Genomic DNA, 20,400 nt, shown 5'->3' with positions numbered 1-20,400 from the left:
ATGCAAATCTCAGTGGGACAGAAGACTCAGGGAAGGGAACAGACTGAGCTGGAAGTCAGCTAATTGTGAAAGGATTGGATCCAGGCTTTCGGGAAATCTATTGTACACATATTAAATTACAACAGGAACTGGCCCTGCTTTAAGCGTTAGAAAAGCATGATGTTGAGCAAGCAGTAGTATGAATTTTGGCAAGAGGCAGAGGATTAGCGAGTCAATAGAGTCTTGTGCTGCAGATGTTGGGAACACCTGGAATAGGGATAGCAAAAAGTAAGGGATTTAGCTCTAGTTGTCCGGGTGTTCGTCTATGAGGCCCGGGAGCCTGCAGCCCAATGAAAACATATCATCCTTTTCATAGTGTTTGTATTTAGCTCCTGAAAATAATCTTCTTATCGCCTGTTTAGTGAATTATCACTCTCTTTTTTTCCTCCACAAGAAATTGTGCACTAATAGAGGGGCTTTACGAGTTTACTATTTCGTTTTTGTATTCTGATTTTCAGATTGAAAAAGTAATTTCCTTACTCCTTGAGCTCAGCCAGCGAGGCTGAGATCCGGATGTCATGGCCCAGCAGGTACAGAGATGTGATTAAGTCACTCCACTGAACCAGTTCACCAAGAGGGCCACCGCTGAATGCTGTCTCTGCAATCTTGAAGCCCGATTCCTTGGTCAGGAGCCCCAGGTGAACAAGGATCTGCGAAACAAAGAGGAGACACTGACTTTCGGAGCCATGCTCAAATGCTCAGAAAGCCCATGCTAAGGGATGCACCCTGCAAAGCAGTCAGCCAGTTCCAAAGGAACCCCTGAAGTCTCAGTACATGGTTATGCTATTTTTCTAGAAGGTATATAAAACAAGGAAAGAAATCATTTTCTACTATTTTAGACAAATAATAAAACCATGAACTGCCCTTGGTAGAGCCATGAGTGTGAGTTATAGATTAACATGGTTTTTTAAAATGGAATATATGGCTGGGTCAGCCAGGAAAGAACCTGATGAACAAACAAGAGGTCCTGAGCTCAAATCCCTAGAGCCCAGGCACTAATGCTGGGTGTAGTGGTGCGTGCTTGTAACTCCAGTACAGAGGAGATGGAATCGGCTGGACAGGCTGGCTATTGCTCCCCAGGGATCTCCTCAGTGGCTTGCAGGCATGCACCCCTTACACCTGCCTTTTTTTATGTGGAATCTGGGCAGCGAACTCAGGTCATGGCTGTGTGGTGAACATTCTGTCAGCTGAGCTCTCTGCCCAGCCCTCGAGTCTGTTGCTTAAGCATAGTCTAATTATGATCTGTGAGGTCTGTTTGCTTTTTAAATATAATACCATGGAAATAAGCATATTTAATGTTTCAGTGAACTTTGGTCTCTGACTATTCAGCCAACCCAGTTTGGCAGTGGGGAGTCTGTTGCAGTGGGCACCTCCATTGTCCGGCCAGATTCCTAGCAGCCTCTGGTAGCCTTTCTGCTCTTGGGTAGAAGATATCCTAAGCCCATCAAGTGCAGTTTCTATCTCAGATCTTAATGAGCCATTTCCCCAAGAACCACTTATCCCACCTAGTGAAAACGGCATTCACAGATCAAAGGCCAGCTCTCAAGAGACTCACATAATTGCTATGTGGAGCCTTTTCCAAGGGCCCTAGCTAGGAACTTCATTTTCCCTCAAAGACAGTGTAAACTATGGGTTCTTACTGGAAGTAACTCAAACATGTGTGTGTGTGTGTGTGTGTGTGTGTGTGTGTGTGTGTGTGTGTGTAATATATAAACATATATTTATATATCTTCACATACTATTGTTCATCTTTTGCTAGTTATTTATTTCCTTTTACAATGAAAATTACACTTTGTAAAGACAGGAACCCAGTAAGTCAATTTCTATACTCTAATATTCACAATGGGTCTAGAATAAGATTATTGTGATAAAAGTATTAAATTTTTTCGAAGCTCTCTGTTCCATTACTGTGTTCTGCAGAAACAGAACAGCCAGCCCTCCCTGGTGAGCCTGCATCAGAACTGATGTCCACACGGCTGGCTCGGCTGTTTCATTTTCCTTATGATTTTCAGACTCATCTTTCTTTTTCTCTTTTTAATAGATTTTTTAATAGAGAATAGATTTTTAATAGAGAATTTAATAGAGAATAGATTTTTTTCATACAATACATTTTGATTCTGGTTTTCCCCGCCCTAACTCCTCTTAGCTCCTTGCCACTTCCCTACCCATCCAAGTCCACACACACCCTTTCCTTCTAACTCTCTCTTTAGAATATAAACAGGGATCTAAATAAAATAAAATAAAATAAAATAAAATAAAATAAAATAAAATAAAATAAAATAAAATAAAAACAATTCAGAATAGGACAAAGCAAAGAAGCAGAAAAAAAGAGAGAGGTATGGCTTTCTTACATTAAAATTTTCATCCTATGTAAATGGCTCCAGGGTCAAATCGGCAGGTATGAAGTCCTAAGTCTGGTGTCTATGCCGGCTACACCCACTCTGTTCCCCCACTTTCCTTGTTTAACCATGTAATTCTTTTCCTACTGTGGAAAAATATGTACAGCTTAACATAGTGGCCACTGTTTTTTGTTTGTTTGTCTGTTTTGAGACAGGGTTTCTCTGTGTAACAGAGCCTTAGATGTCCTGGAACTCACTCTGTTGACCAGGATGGCCTCCAGCTCATTCCTGCCTCTGCCTCTCAAGTGCTACCACCACTCTGGGTTCTTGGCCACTGTTTTAATGCACATGGTTCAGAATTGTCCCACCCCCTACCTCGTTTCTGAAATCAGAAGTGTTTCAAAGCCTAGGAATAAGTCATAGTGAATAAAATCCTTCTCTCTCTCTCTCTCTCTGTGTGTGTGCAGCTAATTCCTGAGGGAGCATGTGGTAAAAATGGTTACATACCATAAGCCTTATGCCTTTGAACCATGTACATTAACATGTTGAATGTCATGTTGTATAATGCATATTTTTCTATAGTATGAGAAGTGAGTGAGGGAGGGAAGGAATGAAGGGGATGTAACAGGTGTGAAAAGAGTTGCCCAGTCTTACTTCCTGTCCTTGGGGATCACTTCAGTCACCATACCTTGCTGTGTGTGTGTGTGTGGTGGGGGCATACAGAGAGTCATGTGTATGCAGACGTGTATGTCTGTGTACACATTCACAGGGGACAGAGGAAGACATGGAGTATGTGAAAAGAGAACCTCAAGGCTGGGCAGGGAGAGGCCGAGCTCAGCTACCTCGATGGGATGTCACTGGACACATGACCTCTCCTTTCCTGTTGTTTCCAAGCAAAATCAATTTTTAACAGAAAGCAGGCATGTGAAGGAACAGAATCAACAAACTCACTTTCTTCCGTTTCCTCTTCTCGAGGTTTTGTTTCTCTGCCAGGGACTTGATTGCTTGGATCCACGCGTCAGCCATTCGCCGGATCCGAAGTCTCATCCACCGGAACTCCTCATGCTTCTTCATCATGCCGTAGAGAATGTTAAAATCTGTGCGGATTTCCGCCTGGGGGTTGGGGGGGGGGGGGAAGAAATGTAACAAAATGAGCAGAAGATTAAAATGCTAGGAAGCAAAATGGTTTCCATGATATAATATTTTAAATCTGAGAGTCAATTAAATCCAGGATCTCAAAGTCAATCTTGACTTGGTACAGTAAGAGTACCGAGGGTGGGTGCTGGCGAGATGGCTAGGCAGGGGCAGGCTCTTGCCACACAGCCTGACGATGATCTGAGTTCAGTGCCTAGGACCCGCAGGGTGGAAGGGAGAGAGCTGACTCTTCTAAGTTGTCCTCTGGTCTCCACATGCTCACCATGGCAAACACACGCCCATGTACACATGCTAACACACATGAAATAAATGTAATTAAAATACCTTAATAAGCAAGAGGTGCCGGGGCTACAAACTCAAACAGTGGCCCCTGAATGCTGTGTTACAAGGGGCATCATTAAGAGATCAGAGACTGAGACAGGAAGTGTAGTCACGGGGAGGCCTGAGCTCTGCTGGCGTGCAGTTTTCACAATTAGTATACCTGCTGTACCTTCAAACCCTCGGCGTCTAAATGGATTTGTGTCTTGGAGTTGTCTGCTAAGCAGCTAACTGCCAGGAAGGAGCCAACCAATACCCCGAGGCTCACCAAAGGGTCTCTTTCGCCCCAGAGTAAGACGAGAAATAAATGATCATTTTCTAAATTTGTCCACATCCAAAACAAACAAAATTCATGATTTCCTAAGGAATTTTCAAAGCTGGGGATGGTCTTTCCTTCTGCCATAGCTGAGTAAATTTAAAATTCAGACCAGAATAATGTGAGGTCCAGGAAGACTATTTTTCCTGGAATTTGAATACTGATTAGAACACGAGATGAACATGACGCTATTGGTTTTTATTTCATAGAATACTTCAAGCATACCAACTTGTAGGAACTCTACCTACTAAGCTACTTAGCAGTCACCATGGCTCACTCTTAGTGTTTGCCTCCCTTCTTGCACCAACAATCTCCCAGAGTCTACACTTGAGTCCACAGACCCTGGCCACGGCCCCTTCCTCCTGGCTGCCTGTTGGTGGACATCAAGTTTAGTGCAGCACTTTATGCTTTATGCATATTACCCATGCTGCTCTCTGTGCTAGGACTGTAGACCTGAGTAACGGCATTAAGATGAGATGTTTGGCAAAGAGAAGAATGCTATCTTGTTTATCACATTTTTACTTATTTAGAATGTGTGTGTGTGTGTGTGTGTGTGTGTGTGTGCAAGTCAAAAGACAACTTGTACTGGCTCTATTTGGGGACCGTGTGTGTCCTCGGGAATCAAACCTGGGTCTTCAGGCTTGGCAACAGACACCTTAACTTGCTGAGCCATCTCACTAGCCTTGTTATTTTGCACGTGATGGGGTCTCTGGTGGCCCATGATGGCCTTGACCTCTCTATGCAGCCAAGAATGACCATGACTTATAATTCTCTTGCCTCTACCTCCAAAGCACTGGGATTAGAGGCATGACCCACCATGTCCAGTGTACACAGTGTCACAGACTGAACCCAGGGCTTCTTACATGTTAGGTAGGTATTCTACCTACTGAGCTACATCCCTTCACAGAAAGTGCCTGCTTTGGTTTAGAGAGAAGACTTGGTGGTTAAGTAAGGGTGCTGATTGCTCTTGCAGAACCATGGGGTTCAGCTCCCAGCACCCATGTCAGGCAGCTCCCAACCATCTGCAACTCTAGTTCATGGATTTGATGCTCTCTTCTTGCCTCTGTGAGCTCTGACATGTACATGAACCCATGTAGAAAAGTACATATACATGTAAATAAAAACATTAAAAAAATAATGAAGGATTTGCTGATCTATGGTCTACAGAAAATGCCCAAGCTTTCAGGATAGCACTGAAAGGTCTCTGGAGTCCCTTCCCATCTTTCTAATTGTATCTTCAACCAGCGTATCCAAACCTCTGACCCTGCCCACCCAGCCTTGCAGTATGATACGAAAGACTGACTCCCCATAGACATGCCTCTCTCCCACTGCCACACAGAACATGGCTTGTCCTTTTAAATTCCACTCATCATCTTCTCTATGGAATCTCCCTTGACCTCCGCAGCTGAGACCATCCTTCCTCATTAATCTTCCTTAGCAGACATTAGAGCCTGGTGACAAGCCTGGTCATTATTTACAGCCAGTCCCCTCATTAGATCTCCCAAGGCCTCCACATCTGGCACTGCAGCTCATTCCTCTCTGGCCCCATCATTTAGGGACCTTCAGAGAACTGCTCAATAAATAAACCTACGCTAACCGGTGTATGATTTGGCCAGCTAGACTTGAGATTTCAGCTGGCACTTCCAAAAGGTGCTGTGTGTATCACTTAGCATCTGACGTGAACACACAAGTAGAAGAAGAGTGGTCCAAAGCCATTTACCAATGAATTATGGTCAGCTTCTTCATAGGGATTTTTTGCTCTCCAAGGTAAACGAGGACACCAATTTTCAACCTGAAAAAGATAAATCAGAAACATTAAGTATACTGGTTCATCTTTCAGTGGACACCCACAGACAGAGGGCTAAGAACCACTTCCAACTCATAAGGAGCATGGTGTTTACATGGGATATTATTAACCAGATAGTAACCAAACTCCTGCCAGATGTAGGTGCCTTCTAAGGCTCAGAAACCTTCAGCAGAGGTCTTAACAACTTGTCCTACATTATAGGGAGTGACTTCTTCCTCAACTAATCCCCACTCTTCCATAGGAGGGGAGGAGTGTCCTCTGTCAAGAGGTTAAAAGATTTGAACACTTGTACAGGGGCATGGCAGTGTGAAGGAGTCACCGTGCACCATTCAGCAAGGGCACAGATGATTTGTGGACCGCTCAGGTGTGTCTAAAGGAAACAGATGGCATTCCAGCCAAAAAATTATTCTCTGATCTGAGGATCAGGAATGCAAACCGTGGTTTAATGCTAATTAGTCAAGGTTTGTTTTCTGGGTGTTTGCCAGACACTGCCTCAAGAAATAAGATGAGTAACCCAGGACTGGTGGCTCACACCCATCATGCTAGCACCTAGGTTGTGACAACCCAGGATCAGATAAATGTTCTAGGCTATATAATGAGTTCTAGGCCAGGTTGAACTACATGAGACCCTGTCTCCAACAACAGCAAAACAGGAATGGACTTCATACCTCTTCAGTGACCTTACAAGAGTTCTTCCACAAAAAGATCTGTCTGCACATAAGCTGTGTCCAACCTTCTAACATTGAGGCAACTATAAAGTTTACTCGTAAGAGACTCATAACTGAATTGCAACACACACACACATACACACACACACTCACTCACACACTCCATAATGCTTTAAATAAGTGTATAATTTTGTGTGAGCTTGCATTTATAGCTCTCTTGAGCATCTGTGCCTTACAGGCTCAGGCTGAACACACCTGACAACTGTTGGGGGAAGGAAGAAAGGAAGGAGGAGGACTGTGCTTGTAGATATTTCTTTAAGGAAAGTTATCAGAGATTAGTGAAATCAATAATTGTTAGGAAGGGACTGGAGAGAGTCAGGCAGGGGATCAAGGCATGGCTGAGTTTAAGAGAGACTCCTGCACTCACAAAGGATACAGTTCAGTTCCCAGCACCCACATAGGGCAGCTCACCCTGCTCCAGGGGATCTGACACCTTCTTCTGGCTTCCAAAGAAATTGATCTCACTTGTATACATTGACCCCTCTTGATAAATGCATAATTGAAATAAAAAATTCTAGGAAAGGAAAACCAAGAAATCCATCGGGTGACACTGACTTTTGGCCTGTTTATCTAAAATACCTACAAAATTTCAGAGATAGCATGGTCATCCCTTTATTAATTCATACAGCATCATTAAAGATGGCTCAAGAACTGGCACCAGAAATCACCGTTCTTCAGTTGGGGGACAGGTAAGATTTTACAGAGGAACATCCTTTAAGAGTCACTGACTCGGGGACCATAGCCTTGTGGTTTGGCAGATCAGTCAGACAAGAAAGTCTGTTCCAGGTCTGGGTAGGTTTTCAAAGAAACATGTCAGTTTCAGTAATCTAGAAGTTACTCATAATGCAAGGTGGTATTTACTGTGACCGAAAATAACTGGTCATATTTGCATGAAGCCATCTGCTGTGGAAAATGGTCAGCAAGCATCTGAGCTCAAGAACCAAGGCGTAAGGGGTGGTAGGAAAAGTGCAAGATTCCTTTTTCTTCTTGTGGAGTAAGATTAGACCCCATTGATGTTTGTCAGTGACCGGGCTCACTCAGAAATTCTCCCCATGGGGAAAGTGCAATGCCTTCACTAATAAAAAGAGAGAATGCTAACCTGCCTGAGGCCCGTGGTCTAAATTACTGTGGACTTTCACCAGTATGACCATGAAAGGCAACAGACACAGCTCCACAACTCTGGAAAGCTGAGCAGAAAAGGAGCCCGACAAAGCACAAGGCTTCAGCCAGTCCCAGAGACGCCGCACACATCTGTGCTTCCTGCTCTGAGGCCAGATTGATTCACTTGGCACCAACTAAATTTTAGTAAATGGACTCAATAAAACATCCCTATGAAGGATATTTATAATACGAAGGCTTCCAATGGGTCCTGGGCTTGACTGCTAGACCTTCAACCATGCATGTAAGTGTGTTATGTGTGTGCACAAGCACATGCACGAATGTATGCACACACACACACAGTAGAATATAAAGAACCCTCACAAATACTAAGTATTTAAAAATTACTTTGATCTTCATGCACTTGACTAAATTGTTTTTGTGTATGTGATGTATGTGCTTTTCTGTGTGTGAGTCTCTGTATGTAGATGTGTGCTGTGCACATGTAAATGCTTCTGGATGGTACAAGTTGATTTTGGATGTTTCCCTCCATTACTCTTTGTCCTTTCTTTCCTTCTCTTCTTCCTCCTTCTCCTCCTCCTCTTCCCCCTTTCCTCCTCCCCTTCCTTCTCTCTCTCTCTTCTTTTTCTTTTAGAGACAGGGGCTGTAAGTGAACCTGGAGCACATTCATTCAGCTGAATGGCAAACTCTAGGGAGCCACCTGTTCCTACCTGCCCTGCTCTAGAGTTGCAGGTACAGGCCCTAGTGTCAGCTGCTTGTGTAGGTGCTGGAGAGCCTAGCTCAGATCCTTGTGTGTGTGAGCAGCAGATGCTTTACTGATGGGACCTCTCCCCTGCCCCTGAATAAATGAAGTCTATATAGTAACCTGCCAGGATAAAAAATTCTCCCCGTGAAGAATATAATGGGAAAAGATAGAGGAAGACTAGGAAAAAAGAAACCTGACGATACCATGGTGCGACCAGATATCTGTAAAAGAATGCCCTCCCTCACCCTGTGAAGAATCCCTTCACTCTACGATGAACCTTCCAAGTCTTACTCTGATGAAAACATAGTCAGTTCAAGGTGATTTAAAATAGGACTTCACTAGAGGACTCTCAAGGCTGTAATTCCTTTTGTGAGCTGATCATTTTCCTTAGTTCTTCGTTCTCTAAATCACTAGCTACCCCTCTGCCGCCTCCAAGGACGTCTCTGCAAATATGGAAAATAGAGTGGTCCAACTGAGCTTCTGGGCAGCTATTTCAGCTCCGCATGCAATTGGAATGGTGGAAAAACAGATAAAGACCTTAACCCACAAAGGGAGAGTAGTAGGCTGAGGTTTTTTTCCACCACAAGGATGGGATAGCTAGTTGATTAAATAATTAAATTATATGTAAACCAATTACCCTGTGGGAAGGAGAGGAAAAAATAAAACAAAACAATTTTTTTCCCTCTCCCTGGAACCTCAGAGGATTACCAGGTTTGGAGGAAGGCCAGAGCTGGCGATAACTCAAGTAATGAGCAAACTGCCTTCCAGAGGGCAATGTTTTCCTCAACATAAGTACCACGATGAGCATGCAGGGGAAACCATGCTTGCAGCTGACAGCTCCACCTCCTGATATGTAACTGAATTTTCTATCGGATGCATCCAGTGTCATTTAATGAGTTTGGCCCGCCAGTGTAACAGCCTATCAATAAAGCTGACCCCAGGAGGAGCCCACTCCCTGATTCACAGGAATTGTTCAGAAGAGCTTCTCTCGAACTGGCTCCCGGAGTCCCTGGTTCCTATGGCTGCCTCAAGACACCTCCCATCATGGCTGCCTTAGCCACACATCTCCAGCTGTGGCTTTTCACTGCATGTGGCTCTCAGTGCAGAGGCATACTGCTGCTCGTCCTCCCTTACCTCTCCAATCTTATGACACACAATCCTCTCAGAAGCAACAACTCAAAGGCAGCCTGTAGTTTACCACAGCAAACAATAGGAAATGGGATTCAGGAGACAGCTCAGTGGCTAAAACGCTTTTCTACGCATGAGTGAGGTCCTGAGTTTGATCCCTAGAGCTCATGTTAAGTATCCTGGTGTGTCAGTATGTGCCTGTAATGTAAGTACTAGGAAGGTGCAGACAGGAGACATCCTGGACAGTCTAGCTGACTCAGCAAGCTCTAGTTTCAGCGAGAAACCCTGTCTCCAAAACTTCAGGTGGGGAGTGACAGGAAGACATCCAACATGTCACCTCCCGCCCCTGCACACACAACTCAGACAGGTATACACACACGAACAGGTGCACACGCACAAAATTGAAAACCATTTGAATTCATGGTAACACATCCAGGAATCGATAAAGCAGTAGCAACTCTCGGATCAGGTTTAATTTGAAGGAAAAAGTCTTTAGACACAAACTAATCTTTTTAGTGCGATAGCCACTGGCTGCAAAATGAAGAGGCAGCAGAACGAGGCAAGGAAGCCTTGCTGGCCCGGAACTTCAGAACACTAATGGATATTCAGCGGAGAGGGCTCTATACATTGCTTTCTTCAGAGATGAGACGTAACGCAAAACAATTTTGACATACCTCCTGGTGATTTAGACTTCTTTGAACTGAATAGGTTTTTCAGCTTTGTCAGGAGACTGGTGAATCAAAGCAGTATGAGCTCCTAAAAGTTCTAACTGGGTCAGGCTGTTTTTTTAAGATCCACAGTATGGGAGTCACTGCACTCAAGGAAAAAGAAGCAGCTGGCAGATGCACATAGGGATGGAGGGAGGTGAAAGGAGGAAGCGGGAGCCTGCTGTCAACACTAACAGGAGAGGCCGGGTTGGTGCAACCGCAGTCCGTAAGAGCCTGGTCTCTCTGGGCAGAGGCTCTTTTCTGTGGAAAGAGGCTCAGTTTTGGTCTCTTCTCTTGCTAATGTAGATGAAGCTGTTTTATTCTAGTATATCACTGATACCCAGGATCTCATGCTATCCTTTCCAGGTAACAAATACAATCAAAACCAGCCACCAGGCATAGTAGCGTACATATTTAATCCCAGTGCTAGAGGCAGAGGCAGAGGAGGCAGAGGCAGAGGCAGAGGCAGGGGCAGAGGAGGCAGGGGCAGAGGAGGCAGGGGCAGAGGAGGCAGGGGCAGAGGAGGCAGGGGCAGAGGAGGCAGGGGCAGAGGAGGCAGGGGCAGAGGAGGCAGGGGCAGAGGAGGCAGGGGCAGAGGAGGCAGGGGCAGAGGAGGCAGGGGCAGAGGAGGCAGGGGCAGAGGAGGCAGGGGCAGAGGAGGCAGGGGCAGGGGCAGGGGCAGGGGCAGGGGCAGGGGCAGGGGCAGGGGCAGAGGCAGAGGCAGGTTGATCTCTATGAGTTCTGGGCCAGTCTGATCAACATAGTGATATGTAACCTTGTTTTAAAAAAAAAAAAATCAAAGCAACAAACAAACAAAACTTCTGCCCCTAAAACTCAATGCCTAAACTCTCTGTCTCTGTGTGCTGGGCACTTGGAGGGTCTCAGTTTTCTCCCATTTGTTAATCTGCATGCTATAATGGAGGTGGATGTGTTTGTCTGTGTATATAGGCCACAGACTCACCTCATTCCTCCATACACACAACATTCATATTCCCATGCATTCCAAACAGGAGACCTGGACCTATAGTTACCATGCTCTTTCTTCTGGTAAGAGTTTAATTTTTAAAATTTAATACATTTTTATTTTTTGAAATTAAAATATAATTACACCATTTACCCCCTGCCACCAGGCCTTTCGCTCCATGGTGGTTACACCTTTGAACTGTGAGCCCAAGCCAGCTTTCTTTCCTTAGGCTGCTTTGGTAAGGTATTTTGTCCCAGCAGAGAAGAGATACTGACACACACAGTAAGGGATGAACAACAGTTAATAAGGGGAAGATGTTATAATGATATGTAGAATAAAAGTCACTTGGTAAATTGTTTGCTTCTAGAACTCTCCACTGAATAAAACCAGGCCTTTGTTGATTATGGGTAACTGAAAACCCTCGAAGCAAAATGCAGATGGGGCAGTGAGGATGGGGTCTCGAGCACCTATCATGGTCTCTATCGGGGCAGGCAGGAACACTACAAACACAGAATGTGACTCAGCCGGCCGTGTGTAGGAGAAAACCAGGGCCTGGAGTGATCTCTGAGAGCCCCGCTCAGGCTATGACACAGAGAAGCTGTGACAAATCTTCCCTATGCCTTAGAACGAGTGGATTCTAACGCGTTTATGACACAGATGTTTTACAACGCAGAGTGATATTAGTTGAGAAAGTCACTTTTCATCACACAGGCAAAGGAGTTCCCCTGCAGATGATCACACGAATAACGCAGACACGCTGACATGCTTCCTCCAAAACTTCTCCTTAGGTGTTCAGTGCACTCAAAACTGGCTTCATCCAGCCTGAATCCATGTGAGTAGCCAGAGGAGGAGGCCCATGTTCTGGAGACCAGGCACACCACCATTGTCTGTTGTCTGGCATGTGACGACTGCCCGGTTATCATCTCCCATGACCATGAGAACAGTTCTGCAATTGGATCTTTCATTCTAATCAGATTTTTCATTCTCCCTCACGAAATAATATGGGACGGAACTACTCTGTGAATAAGCTCAAAATTCCCCTGCTTTATGTCTGTCTCAATCTCAAAGTCTTAGCAGGTTTTTCAAGATAAGGCTATAGTTAGGAGACATTGCCAATGTCAATAAAAGGGTATGGACACCTTAGTACTTAAAACCCACTAAGAACAGAGTCATTCATTCAATAAACGTATGCATCAGGCACTCCTATTTTTTTTTTTTAAACAAAACAGTTCTGCTTAGTATATTAGTGATAAAATGATGATCAGTCAGAAAATAATGAGTGTGGATCAAGCATACCACATGTATTTCAACCAATGGCTTCCTAATAATAATATGGAAAAATGCAAGCAAGCCAAATATAAAACAAACAAACCCCAAACCCAAACCTACCCTCTTTTAAGTATTACAAAGTGTTAGGTACCCGTGAAAGCCAACTGGGAAATAAAAGTCTTTCTGGGGTCAGTGAGGCTGGTGCAGTAGAAAAAAAAAAAGGCTTGGAGCTAAAGTTCAATCCCCAGGTCCCACAAGGTAGGAGAGAAGTGGACCCTGCCTGAGACTGCCCTTGACCATCACACGTATGCCAATGAACGGTATGCCCATGCCCACACATAATAGTAAGCAAGCAAGCAAGTAAGTAATATCAAAAAATATTTTGAGGTTTTCTGTAGGAACTCTTCGACAGGATAGAAAATGAAAGTAATTCACCTCAGTGGACATTCCTACGAATGAAAAAAAGAAATGGAAAGGATATTGCTGCTCCTAGTTACGGTGGAGGAGAAGGTATATTGTAGAGATCTGGGAACACAGAGCCAGACATAAAGAAAGTCTTCGAGAGTCCAGAGTGGACATGATCAACATACTGAGCCTTGTCACTTGTGGAGAAGGAGGAGGGGAGAGGAGAGAGCCAGGAGACAAGAGACCAAGAAGCCAAAAGGCAAAGTGGGGGTTGGGGTGGGGGGGAAGACTGGTGAAGCCAAAGTGGCTGGGTTATATAGGGAAGAGCAGTTGGGGGAAGGGCAAGCCCAGCCCAATTTCTTGGTTGGGGAAGTTTAGAGTAGGGGTTGGGGTACGCCAGCCAGAAGGGCCCTGTAACTGCTATGGACTGAGGGATGCTGGGAGAACCTGGAGGCCAGTGTCCACTTTAATATGTCAGTAGGCATCTCGGCCATTTGCCCTGGGTTTGTGACATAACACCTTATAGATGAATAAGCACATCGAAGCATGGGGATATTGGCCTAGCTTGTCTGAGGCCCCAGTTTAAGGTGGAAAGGAAAGTGGGAAGAGAGAGGGTGTGAAGGAGGGGGATAGGAAGGAGGGGGGCAAGGAAAGCACAACCTAGTAGTATAAGCCTCCTGGAAAAAGTGTGAGCCACCACCCATCCATGGTGCAAAGAAGATCCACAGCCTCACTCTGATCAGACTCTGTGGGACAACCAACAGAGGGCCAGGACACAGTGCCTCAGAGAGAGAATCAGCAGAAGTCAGAGCTGGACAGACGGATAGTCAGCAAAGTTAAGGAAGTTTCTGGCTTTGCTTGCCGTACAGTCCCTCAGGTCTCCACATGAGAAGTCTTGTTAAACTCACTGGCACCCAAAGCAGGCAGGAACAGCCTGGCTGGTGGCTCAGTATTAGCATGGCAACTCATCATCGGGACACAGAAATGGCAAGGGGTGCAGGGGTTAATCGGTTAGCAGGGTGTTTGCCTAGGATTCATGAAGCCCTGGGTTTCATCCCAGTGCCACCAAAAACTGGATATAAGAGTGCACATCTGTAATCCCAGCACTTGGGAAGTTCCAGGTCATCCTCAGGTAAATAAAGAAATTGAAGTTGAGGCTAGCCTGGCTATATGAGATCCTTCTAAAAACTATGAAATGTATTTTGATCATATAACACACACTATCAGACAACACCGAAAAGTAGGTAGAGTTCAGCTGGCAGATGGCTCAGTGGGTAAAGAACAAGTGTGAAGGTCTCATGCCTGTACTACTAGACTTCTACAGCAAGGGGATGCAAGGACCAGAATGTTCCCAGGTTCTGAGGGCCAGTGAACTTTGCTATACACAGCAGAAAAGCAACAGAGACTCTGTATCAAGTTGGAAGGTGGGAACTGACATCGAAAATTCTCCTCCCACTGCCACACATGCTCTGCAGCACACTAATATCCACATTCTCACACACACACACACATGCATGTGCACATGCACACATGCATACACACAAGCAGGCACACATGCAGGTACACAAGCATGCACATATGCATGCATGCTCATGCTTGAGCTCACACACACACGCACATGCACGTGCACATGCACACATGCATGCACACAAGCAGGCACACATGCATGCACACATGCAGGTACACAAGCATGCACATACGCACGCATGCTCATGCTTGAGCTCACACACACACACACACACACACACACACACACACACACACACACATGCATACACACCGATTAAACATAGAACAGTTAGAAGTTGACTGCACTGGAGCCCCGTCAACCACATGTTCCAACGAGGACAGACACAGCAGTTTGGGGTTTGGCAGCTCTTGCTCTTTCCCCCTGAGTTTTGCAAGGTGGAGACCAGGAAAAAATGTTTACTATAAATGTCATTAAGACTAATTCTGGGAGGAGAGTTGTGAGAAAGGGGCAGAGACATCAGTCAGCTATACACAGCTCTCCCAAGTTGGGATAGCTTGAAAAATTCCTTTGCAAAGGGCATCTTAACACTCTGGCAGCAAAAACAATGAATGCATGGAGATGAAACGATAGAGATGAAGTCTGGGTGCAGAAAATGGAAAGATCTCAACCATAAATCTCAGCCAACTGCCTTGACTGCTAGGAAATCTTATCTTATGGAAGGAGAATTTCCGACTTTATGCAGCTAAACACGTTCAAGGCACATTTTGGCCTACTCTGGCAACAGCCTGGAGGAACATTTAAAGCATGCCTTGACCTGTTCCCACATGTTGGTTTTGCTGTTCTGATTTTCTCCTGCAGCCTGAACAGTCAATTCTCGAAGACTGCCCACTCTGACAGATTAGTCTCTGTAACACCATTTCCAAGTTATCTTTCATAGCCCACACAGGCTATAAATCCTGACCATTGTGCGGGTTATTAGGATTTCATTTCATGCTTGCATTCACAAGCAGTTAAGCTTCCAACCTTTCCTGTTGGGCATTAATCTTGGCAGTAATCAAGGGATTAAGTACGCTGAATTTAAACTCAAGGTTAATAGCATGCTCAACCAATATTGGTTTTACATATTGCCAAGGGAAAACTGAAAGGCAGGAACCTTTACGTCCATTGTTCATGAAACAGAAGAAACAGATTGATGGGTAATACATGAAATTGCTTCTTTTGTTCCATTAGGAAGGTCACATACACATAAACACATGCAAGTGCACACACACCTGTCCAAGCTGGCATTTGGAGTAGTAGTTTGCAAACATCTTAAGATCTAGCAATAAATCACCAGCCAATTTGGTTATCTCATACTAAAATACCTGCAGTAGCTACAAAAATGGTTAAAAATAAAATCGTTATCAACCAAAGGCTGGGGAGATGGCACAGTTGGTAGAATGCTTGCCAGTCAAGCATGGGGATCTGATTTCTATCCCTAGGCTGGATATAGTGATGTGTACTTGTAAGCCCAAGACTAGGGAGACGGAGAGACAGCGGATGCCTGGGCCTCACGGGCCGGTCAGCTTAGAGTACTTGGTAAGCTCCAGGCCAGTGAAGGAGTCTGTTCCAAGACAGAAGGGGATATGTAGAGGGCTCAAGACACAGCTCAGTGAGTAAAAGGCTTACATGACCAGTTTAAGCCTATACCCCTATAAAAGCCAGGAAGGCATAGCAGTCATTTATCTCAATACTTGGGAGGTCGAGACAGGAGATCCTCAGGGCAAGTTAGCTAGGCAGACTAGCTAGAATCAGCTACTCCAGGGTTCAGTGAAAGATCCTGCCTCAATAAAATAGAGAGATAGAAGATGACTGGCTTCAACTGTGGCCCTCCACATACAAATGCATACATGCGTGCCCATACACAAGTGGTTATATAGACACGAACAGGGAAATAAAAAGCGAGCAAGCAAAGGATGACAAAATTGACAGTACCTGAAAAACCACATAGAGGTTGACCTCTACCTCTTCATGTGCCTCTGGCTCACACACACATATACAGAAAAACCATGGGGCCAATGAGTCGAGAGATCTAGAAAAGTATGTTGCTTGCTAGGTTTTGGAACAATGATACAAAAAGAAAAAGATAACATAGGTGTCAAATACATTAACATCATCCATCAATGCACTGTCGATGGGGACGAAGAAACCTGTTCTGAGTTCTGTGAGAGTCACTGGCCATAAACGTTGTGGACAGCTGAATTGAATTACTCCGCCCAAAACAAGGGCAGTTGCAGCAATCACTCTGCACGGCCTTGTCTCTATAGCGGAAATAGCCATACAGCTCAAAGGAACTGACGGACAAAGTGACCTGCCAGGTGATGAAGTATGAAGCTGAATCACTCACAAACTCTCACTGCAGAGTGAGTGACACCTGGCTCTCATTAGCTATGACCTCGTGGAAGCCTGGTGGCATTAAAATTATGGAGTAGTAGGAATTAAACAATGGAGATCATCAATTGAAATCTGCTAATTAGGGTTGTACGCCCGACATGAGTGGGTTTTAGCACAGGGAGAATGCAGAGCCAGCGGCTGTGGCTACTCAGCTGAGTTTGTAGTCCTTCAAAATGAAGGACTGAGGGGGCACTAAGTGTGGAACTCTGAGGCCAGGTGACCCAATTCTTGCAGTGCAGCTGCCCATGGCCTGGCTCTCTACCCTCTTTGGCCATGGCCAGCAGGTGACATGCGGTTGGCCATCTGCAGCATCTGGCATAAGTCATGTTTCACTCTGCTCGTAACTGCCCTGGAGGGGGCAGAAGATACTACAAAGACAAACCTATGTGTGCCCCTCTCTCCACAATCTGACCACAGAGACAATGGAGCCCAAGGAAAGGCTGATGCCTAGTGCGAGCCATGGGGAGGGAGGGTTTGTCTCCTGGAAAGAGATTTCACACACTTCTGACAACTTGTCAGACCATCTTGCAAGACAGAGCAGAGCTGAGGAAATGATGGTGGGCAGGGCCATAAGCTGACCAGGACTGCTTAGCCATGAACAACTCTGGCCCTCTACTTCAACCTCATGGCAGGACCCTGAGGACAGACTCAGGGTGGGGTCAGTGGCCCTCTTTATTTGCTCCTCTCTTCAAGATGGTCACTTTGAAGAAGGTTTCTTGGCTTTCACTATTGCTTGTCTCTAATTGGCATATTGGGGACAGTGACTAAACCTAGCTTACCAGGGCTGCCAGGGCTCAGGCTTGACCCTAACAACTCCAGAATGTTCTGGCTATCTCATAAGCCCATCCCTAAAGAAGGGAGCACCTGACTGTTGTTGCTACACTGCTGTTACCAGTGTGGTGTCAGGCAGCTGAGAGCTGCCATGGCTCACAGAGAGAAGGCTGTACTGTGGAGGTTTCAATTTAAAAGGATTTGTAGATTGCAAGGTGGTTAATGGCCAAGGAGGTCATAGGTAGGGAGGAATGCTTCCATTGTCTTGCTAAATGGACATATCAAATTGCCTTCTATATTAAAGTTGTATTTATATGACTCTCATCCTTGGTCAGAGAAGACTCTTTCTGCAGTGTATAGCGTGTGGAGACTCTTGACTGGTGGAAGCATTGACAAGTGTCTCTGGAGTGCTCAGCCCTAAATGGCCATCTATACAAACCCCTCCCTCACAAGCCTTAGGCAACATCAGGGAAGGGACCAGGATGAATGAACGTCAGAGGCAGAGCATGGGGAGAGAGCCGTGGCATACTGTCTTTTGGACACGAGATGGCCATTGCACTCAGGATCCACGGTAGCTATGGTTACCTGGACAAGACTTACACAGGGTCAGGCCAGTCAACATTCCAGCCAGCAGAGCTAATTAGACTCCATGGATTACTAAAGAAAACAAAAAAATGAGAGGACACGAAGGTAGAAGGGTTGTGTTGGGGGGCTGTGGAGGGAGTGGAAGGGTGGGGATAGTGGAGACAGAATCAGGACACAGTGCAAACACATGAAACTGTCAGGCACTTTAAATGGGCAGGTTGGTATGGCAGCTGCTGCAGCTCTGTTGCTCACTACAAGTGGGTATGCTCAGGCCAACAGTGGAGAAAAATGAAGGGAGAGGGGCATGTCCTGAATCAAAGGTTCTAGTCCATCCCTCAAGCGACACCTACTTTAGGTCTTCTTGGTATCTGTCTCTGTTCTGATGCCAAACCCCAAAACTAGCCCAGTTCTTTCCATAAAGACTGCAAATGCAATAGCAGTGCCGGCATACCTATTGATTGAGTTTACAGAGCAGGTCAAACTAAGATGGCTTTCTCATTTTGTCAACTTCAAAAGAAACCTGGTGTGTGATATAAAAGGAAGCAGGTCTCGGAGTTCAACAAAATAGGAGCGTTTTAAGACAGAAAGAAAGGAAAAGAGAAAAACAAAAAACCCAGACTAACAAACAGGCCCAGATAGCTATATCCCTCAGCATTGTGTGTTTGTGTGTGTGTGTGTGTGTGTGTGTGTGTGTGTGTGTGTGTGAGGGGGGGTGGGGAGGGGGGAGGGAGGGAGCATCTACATGCAGGTGGCCACAGAGGCCAAAAGAGGTCATGGGATGGCCCTGAAGCGTGTTAAAAGCTCTTACTAGCCTGATATGGGTGCTGGGAACCAAACTCAGGTCCTCTGTAAGAGCAGCAAGCATTTTTAATGCTAAGTCATCTCTCCAGACCCTTGCTCAGGATTTTAGTACTACAAGGAAAGGAACTGACTTTGAGGACTGGTCTCAGTTAATTTAACATAACTGGTTCTGTGTGTCAGCTCCTAACAACACAAATCCAACATCCCGCATGGAGACTAGCAGTCAAGGGCAAGTGTGTTTCTCACACTCATGGAAAGAATACAGAGTAATGTGTATTTGTTAGCTTCCTTAGACATTCTACAATGCACATGCTTATTAAAATGCCACGCTACAAACCACACATACAGTCCTTAGCGGTTAGAGAGATGGCTCAGTGTTTCCTCCTAAGCATGTGGATATGAGTTCTAAGCCACAGTACATTAAAAAAAAAAAAAAAGCTGGAAGTGATGGTGTATACCTGTAACCTCAGCACTGAGGAAGTGGAAATGTGGGGATCCCTGGGGCTCACTGGCCAGGAAGTGTAACATAATTGCTGAGTTCTAGACTTAGTGAGACTGTGTTTAAAAAGTAAGGTGGATGGTCATGAAAGATGATGTATGGCCTTCAGCTGAACACCCTGCCCCCAACTCCTGGCACAAAACAAAACAAAACAAAATAGCAACCAACCAACCCACCTACCCAGTATCAAGGAAGAGTCCAGTTTCTACATGATTATTAGTCATAACAGATGCCTTATCTTATTAGACTGGTGACTTGACTCAAAGTCTAAAACAGAACAGCAAGCCCATCCAGAATGTCCTCGAATTAAGGATAATGTGAAAACATATAAATATGTCACCTATGTCACTGTGCATACTCTGTCTGCTAGGCCCTCTCCAAGGACATTTTGATGTGAACCTGGGCGTTCTCATGCCATCCCAATGGGAGGCAGATGCTTTTTAAAACAAAGAAAACTACAACCAGAAGAACTTGAGGAAACACATTGTGTCATAGAGATTGAGAAACGGTGAAAGAGCAAATACAATGTTCCTAGGCCTGGACCTCTGAGGAGTAACCATCCATCCTGCAGCTGTCCCCGAATGTGGGATGATACAATAGGCCCTTTTCAGAGTCATTGTTAAAGCCCAATAGTCATAAAGTTCTATATTATTTATTTTGATAACTGCTCTAATACAAACCCTGACAAAAGCAACTTAAAGAAGGAAGGGTTCATGTTGGCTCAGAGTTTTGAGGACACAGTGCATGTTGGGAATGTTCGGTGCCAGATGGTCACATGGCATCTCCATCCAGGAAGCAGAG

At 45.2% G+C, this 20,400-nt stretch overlaps 1 protein-coding gene and 1 non-coding gene across 11 annotated transcripts in view; both read right to left on the bottom strand.

The window, feature by feature from the left end:
* Mgat5 (alpha-1,6-mannosylglycoprotein 6-beta-N-acetylglucosaminyltransferase) overlaps positions 1-20,400 on the bottom strand; it is a 284,487-nt gene that overhangs the window by 97,092 nt on the left and 166,995 nt on the right. For all 10 annotated transcript variants that reach the window (XM_076941068.1, XM_076941066.1, XM_076941067.1 and 7 more), the window contains 3 exons: positions 5,888-5,959; positions 3,330-3,491; positions 520-689 (listed from right to left, as the gene is read on the bottom strand). In XM_076941068.1, coding sequence (XP_076797183.1) covers positions 520-689; positions 3,330-3,491; positions 5,888-5,959 — 404 coding nt within the window. The remainder of the gene's footprint in view (positions 1-519; positions 690-3,329; positions 3,492-5,887; positions 5,960-20,400) is intronic.
* LOC117716721 (small nucleolar RNA U6-53/MBII-28) lies at positions 13,908-14,016 on the bottom strand. The gene has a single exon (XR_004607815.1). It is a non-coding gene; the product is annotated as a small nucleolar RNA U6-53/MBII-28 (small nucleolar RNA).

The sequence above is a fragment of the Arvicanthis niloticus genome, chromosome 10 (assembly GCF_011762505.2).
Source record: "Arvicanthis niloticus isolate mArvNil1 chromosome 10, mArvNil1.pat.X, whole genome shotgun sequence".
In the NCBI taxonomy this organism is placed as follows: domain Eukaryota; kingdom Metazoa; phylum Chordata; class Mammalia; order Rodentia; family Muridae; genus Arvicanthis; species Arvicanthis niloticus.
This window is presented reverse-complemented; position numbering and strand designations above follow the sequence as displayed.